The sequence below is a fragment of the Ptychodera flava genome, chromosome 4, assembly GCF_041260155.1.
Source record: "Ptychodera flava strain L36383 chromosome 4, AS_Pfla_20210202, whole genome shotgun sequence".
Classification (NCBI taxonomy): Eukaryota; Metazoa; Hemichordata; class Enteropneusta; family Ptychoderidae; genus Ptychodera; species Ptychodera flava.
In genome coordinates, this window is record NC_091931.1 from 18,705,638 (window position 1) to 18,712,269 (window position 6,632).

Here is a 6,632-nt window from a genome sequence, read left to right on the forward strand (position 1 = left end):
AAACAATCTGCTTCCGTAGTCAAACAGAAAATACAGCCAATATTTCCGACTTGTTCGTACCCAGCAACCTTTCGCCAGATGATCACGACTAAATGTGATATCACAATTGTTATTATTATATATAATTGTAATGTTGTTTATCGCAGATAAACACAGAGACGATTTTTCAAATGCGAAATTGACGCTGCGCATGTGCATTCTTTCAGCGAGCAGAACGGCACGGGGATAAGTGTTCAACCTTTCACCTATTCCTTTCTGTGCTTTCTTCTCGACATACTGAGGCGACAATAATTGAAATCACTGAATATATATATCATAATATATTACGTTTTTCTACACACTCGAATTAAAAACTTTGTTCATTTATTTTCTCACCCAGCGCACTGTCGTATATCAGAGACTAAAGAAAGGATCAACAGGAACGGGAGATGGCTGCGATGTCTCCAAACAGCCATGACATGGTACAAACTTGTCACAAGTGTGGAAGCGATATTTCCACCTCCCAGACTGAGTGTATTCTTGCGGATGTCAAACCTCTCTGTTCCAACTGCTCTGACTGTGGCAAGGTCCCCCCTCCCTTGTAAGTTTGTTGGTAAAATTACACAGAGTTCATGAGTTGCTAAAATAGAGCCTCCTCTCTACATGTTGATCATCATTCTAAATATAGTATATGTTTGTCATGATACTGATTCTCTGCTAATGTGATGAATAGTTTATGAAGGAGCTTATGTTACGAAATCACAGCAAAAAGGTCTATAAACATACTGAAAAATTGAAAATCTGATTTGCAAAAATGTCCTGTCACATGTTCGAACAAGTACGGATTTGAATATCCTAAGGTGAAAGGTTGGCTCACTTTCATTTTACCGGTTCAGTTAAAACTTTCGATAGCTTGATCATATCACGCCCAATCGCGTGTGTACACACAGTACCATGACAGCATTAGGTAGCTACATACCTTTTAGACACTTTCAGATTTTTATTTTTTTCTCAATTGAACACGTCCCAAACCCCAATAAAGTATACATTTTCTGAAAGCCCTGATATAGAGCTATCCGACCAAGCACAGTACACGGTCATTATTTGCATAAGAGTCACGTGACAAGCGTTTTGCTGAACCTTCCAAAAACCGGAGGCTCCATTCAAATTATATGGCGTGATAATTAAAATTCCTTGAAAAGCACCTTCATCTAACACCTTTAAGAGCGCATTAAAAAAAACCAAAGGCATATAAAGAAAATCCCAGACACGGTTTTGAAGGATATTGTCAAGGCTTGTCAATGGAGAAATTCCAACCGGAAATCTTGCAGCGTGTTTGCATAAGGCGGGAAAACCCGGTTTTCGGAAGGTTCAGCAAAATGCTTGTCACGTGACTCTTATGCAAATAATGACCGTGTACTGTGCTTGGTCGGATAGCTCTTTATCAGGGCTTTCAGAAAATGTATACTTTATTGGGGTTTGGGACGTGTTCAATTGAGAAAAAAATAAAAATCTGAAAGTGTCTAAAAGGTATGTAGCTACCTTAAATCCCTTCATTTTCTTCATTTTCATTATAGTAAACTATTAAGGAAGTACGCGTCTTGTTCTAAACCTTTGCTCAAGGTATCCCCAAGGACATTTCAACCATTCCCATTTCGAATCAATCATAGAAATCAGGGGTCATCGCGCAAATGTTTGTACAACAGAAACAAATTAAGGGCCGAATGACAAGTGACATTTGAAATTCAAAATGGCCGTCATCCTCGTGTTAACTCTTTGGGGAAATTACATTTCAATTTTTACAAATAAGAGGGTGGAAAATTTTCTAACTCCAAGAACTTCAAATTGACCCAAGCGGTAGATGCAAATTGTATTCAGTTTGAGAATCGTATCAATTTGATCTACTATGTGTGAGCAGGAGTGAACACATGAGTAAATGTGTCAGATTTAAGCAAATGTCTTAATGTCTTCGAAATTCGTTAACAAACGTTTTTATTCGCCTTTCAGCGCATCACATTTTGATGAGACTTCTTCAGACGAGAGATGTGGGACTATTCAGGAGAAGAAGGAAGCCAAGAACTCACCCATTCCAAACCCGCCCATCCAGGTAACAATGAATAATAATAACTGCTACCTGGTTGTGTTATACACATGTTGGCGTTATGCATTTCAGAAAAACTTCAATATTTCAAGCTTAATCAAAATCAAATTGCCAAGTACATCCCAAGATTTTCGAGAACAGGGACGGGACTTAATAAATGTTCGAGGTAAACCATAGAATGTGCTGAAAGCTATTTTCTCTGCAAGATCCCTATAGGCTTTGCTGAGGCGAATTTTATCTCTGGAAAATTGACAAGGTTAGCTACTTATACATAAATATAGCTGCGACTTTTTAATCACGCAGTTTTATCTGACAAGAATGTTCTCATGCCTTGAAGGTTGAGGATAGCGATAAAATATACCCACACCAGCACACCTTTGGTCGATATGAAGACACAATAAGGCTTCCTGTCATAGTGTCGGAGTTGGTCCGAGACCAAATGGCTATGCATGAGGAAATGACAGAACTCAGAAGAGATAACCAAGAGCTTAGAGGTGACAACAACAACCTCAAAGAGCGCTTGAAGACGCTTGAAGAAACTGTTTTTGAAGAAGGTCGGAGAGAAAGGGAGAGGTTTCCGCCAGAGAGTGGGCTTGTAACTGAAAGTGAGGATGGAAGCATCGGCAACGGTATGCCAAACATCATTCAGACCCCCAACGTCAGTAACACATCAATGCAACTTTCAGACAGTGTTTTACAGGAAGGTCATGATAGAGCAGAAGTGCTTGGCCAGGGAGCGGATCAAGCCGATAGTGCTTTCAACTCCACTCATGGGGAATCACAAAACCAGAACAAGCACAATTCTAGCTCTGATTCTGGTTTCTCTTCAGGTAAAATTCTTTATATTACTATGCCTGCATATGTTTGTAATCATTTATGTTATGCAGTAAATTCTTTGAATGTGCAACATCGCAAATTTAAAAAGACAGAGTCAAAAATATATACCCTATACGTTAAGATAACACCAAGATATTGTCAATAAAGTTAGTTTCTACACCTCAATGTACAACAATAACCCTTTCATGAACGATCACTAAAGTATTTTAATAGCTAAAATAATGACTTAAAATTAAAAGTTTCCTCTACTTGTAAATTGTTAATTCAAGTGTGACAATTCAAAAGTATACTAACTTAACAACATGTCAATGAATGAGTTAAACACTGTTCCCGATGTTGATATGGCACTTGCCCTTCGCCATTGAAGGCTAAAGTTAAGGTTTTTTATGTTAGTAGCACGTCAAGTTCACTTGAATGAATTGAAATTTGAAGTGAGCAGAAGTCATGAAAGTTGTACATACTAGGCCGTCGAACATGATCAGATTATTTCCTGTGAATTGTTACTGTCTATCTATAGTATCTATTTGCCATATTTTCAAAATGTTGACATGAGATGACCAAAAGTTGACCTTATAAGAAACGCGTGGGTTTTCTTCTCTTTGCTCATTCTGTATGTGATATTTTACTTCCGACAAAATTGTTACTTTTATCGAACTAAGTGGCAACGGGGCACGTTTTCTTATCGTTACAATCTAAATAACATTAGGTTGACTAGGATTAGCCAAGCGAAAGAGACTCGACAGAGGTCATTGTACTGTACAACCAATGCAATAGATTGCAACGTTGTCTGTTTATCCATACTTGTTTGATAAATTGGTGAATTTGTTTTCAGGTCACGGGGAGCCAATTTAAACTGCTATAGCTGTTGATATATTTATAATTATTTGCGAGCCGTTCGATTTGTTATAGGAAAATTCTCAACAATGATTGTATGTGTCCCACTTTAAGAAAAAGGGAGCGTCACTGTGAACACTGTGTAATAACGACAAGGCTCTTGAAACACATGATAATGAGACAGAATGTGATAAACTGAACCACGCTATATTCTTTGTTCTTAAATTTTTAATTTGGGTTTGTTCGGGTTTCTTCATATTCCAGATTTACTTGATTCTCCTCAGACCAAACAGATTGAGGACATAAGGAAGTCACGTGGTGCAGAAAGTTCGAGCTGAAGATCTGTAGAAAATATCTTACTTTTTCATCGGAGGCTCATGTGATCGATTGCACACACTCCAATAGAAATATCCTGATAAAGACACATTCTGCGGGCAAGACAATAAAAAGCTAATAAAAGAAACATTACATCTGACGCTGTGATTCAAGACCTTGCATATTTGACCATCATGTCTCCAGAATTTTTTATCAAGTTGTCACTGGTATCTATTTGTGTAGTATTTTTTTTATTTTATATTTTTGTAAAGACCATTTTGACTAGCACAAGGTGAAAATTTAGGGATGGAAGGTTATGTTCGAGCCAAATCATCATTGATATGTTGTATTGCACTTAATGTGCAGGGTTTGCAATAACCTTTTATATAATCATAAACTTGCTTTTCATTTCCTAGTGTCCCTTTGGTAAATTCGGGTGGTTACTCAAAACGGACTTCGAGTAAACATTCATCTTTATTGTCTAAAACTTTATAAATTACACTGCCATTAATGTAAAGCAGGTACATATACCTGACATGAACCACATGCGGTGCTCCTTCAAATACTGTAACAATATCAATGATTCGCCTTCAACTTTACCTATCTTTTGATAAACTTTAAGTCGTCCACTATCAAACCGAGCGAACCGACGCACAAAGTCACTATGTGCCATAATGTTTTTGTTTAATATAAACACAACAATGAAGTTACATTCCCTTTTACACACAGATTATCAGATTTTATCTTATTTGAAGAGACAGAGACATGGAAATAATACTGATTGACATGGGATAAGGCACAACTTTTAGCAACAATTAGTAATCTTTATGTACATAAATGATTAAAACAGAATAACAACAAACCAAATAATTGTGCGTGTTCTCTGACAATTACAACTGTTGACCTTAGCATGTGATATTATTACTATGTCAAATCACCTCTCAAAAAGTAATGAGCATATCCAAGCCACACAAAAATTATTATGTAAAAGTCTGTGCCGTTCATAAATGTTTTCATAACGTTAATGTGTTGTCTAGATCCTCCTTAACCGAAAGCATTCGTTACGGTATTGATTTGACTGAACACACTTTCGCTTTTCCACCAAAGGTTTGGTACAGACCAAATTTGAACGTACCAGTCTTTTCAATTTATGAGAGCTCACAAACGATTAAAACTAAGAAACACAATAACATCTAGGAGATCTCTACTGGTTGTTCGGCTATTTATAGCAATTATGTCTTGTGGATCCTTGTTTGTTTTAACCTATAGTCTATCCACAAATCTAAAAGTAGCATTCTCGATTCACGTCTTGGTGCTTGTACTTCCAACGCTCTTTTCGATTTATCGAAAGCCTTTCAGTCTCTGCTGTTTTCCGAATACAAAGAAGTATAGAGCCAAGTACAAAAAACATTTTCAGACAAATAGTCCCAATGTTGGTACGTCCAAGCTGAATATAAACATATATAGGATGAACAGATGTCTGCCATTCCTGACAAGCGTGTCAGTGATGGGTCATAACAATGAACCAAGTTCATAAAGATATCACAATTGCTTTATTTTATGTTCTGTAATGAATTCATGAATGATTGAAGCTACCATTAATTTTGTAGTATATCGAAGAAATGAAAACGATGGAATTTTGTAGTATATCGAAGAAATGAAAACGATGGAACAAATATGGAAGTTAGGGAGTGGTCATTAATTCCTTGCTCCCTTTGTTAGAGAGGCGGATCGCCCTTACAATGAACCTACCAAAGATTCATTTATCTAGTGTTCTGGTATCATTCCGCCACATCGGCGCGTGAATTACTGACTGTAGATACGGCTTATATTATATTCTCTTTAACCCCCTATTGCAAACATTGACTATGCCTTACTTTCATGACGCACTCATAAACGCTTTTCAAGAACGGCAGCCTACGTAGGGCGGAAGGATCCACGTACACGTCGAGGCAGGAGATACATTCGGGAGCTACTACCCCCTGATCAGCTGCTACTCGGCAACGTAAGGCTGAATTTGTAGCTCATCCTTCTGTAGAATATCATGAGCTTATAAAGCGTGTGATTTTTACGCTCGTGGAATTTCGTTGTAGCACCACGTAATTGCACTAATTTGCTGTGCAGTAAACAAATGGACGCCTGTGAACTAGAAGGTGGAATATTCAGCTCAATTCTGGTCAGCGACATAACTTTCAACTGCTGATGTGTAGGTGGAAATTTTTGAATTCCTTTGAAGATGTGCAGCAAATATGTTCGTTTGAGAACACCGTTTCTTTAATTATGAGGACATCTTCATTAAAACTCTTTAAAATAGGGAAAGGTTTGTTAATAATACATTTTTATATATTTTTGTTCAGAAAGCCAGCAGTTTGCCGCAGATAAGCTCTGACAGGAGTATAAGAGAAAATACACTCACGGATTAACCTTTTCCTTGAGTCAGATATGGAGTTATTTTACATGATACTTTTTACGTAAGTTTCCACTAAGCCTCTTTGCCAGGTAGAGCTAGCTGTGGCGGCATCTTTGGTCTTTAAATCAGCGAACTCAGCTACCGCTAATGCCGACC

General features: G+C 37.5%; 1 protein-coding gene across 1 annotated transcript; it reads left to right on the plus strand.

Moving 5' to 3' along the window:
* The first annotated feature begins 339 nt into the window (after nucleotides 1-339).
* Nucleotides 340-5,215, plus strand: LOC139131064 (uncharacterized). The gene is made up of 4 exons (XM_070697002.1): nucleotides 340-580; nucleotides 1,987-2,086; nucleotides 2,418-2,910; nucleotides 4,036-5,215. Exons 1-4 carry the CDS (start codon nucleotides 429-431, stop codon nucleotides 4,047-4,049), a joined length of 759 nt encoding a protein of 252 aa, XP_070553103.1. The 5' UTR covers nucleotides 340-428; the 3' UTR covers nucleotides 4,050-5,215.
* The last annotated feature ends 1,417 nt before the right edge of the window (nucleotides 5,216-6,632 follow it).

What these genes read in the sequence shown, in the direction of transcription:
- LOC139131064 (XM_070697002.1), top strand. Translation starts at nt 429, where the DNA reads ATGGCTGCGATGTCTCCAAACAGCCATGACATGGTACAAACTTGTCAC. An exon ending in GGCAAGGTCCCCCCTCCCTT is followed by an intron (nt 581 to 1,986) that starts GTAAGTTTGTTG and finishes TTCGCCTTTCAG; the next exon opens with CGCATCACATTTTGATGAGA. An exon ending in TTCCAAACCCGCCCATCCAG is followed by an intron (nt 2,087 to 2,417) that starts GTAACAATGAAT and finishes CATGCCTTGAAG; the next exon opens with GTTGAGGATAGCGATAAAAT.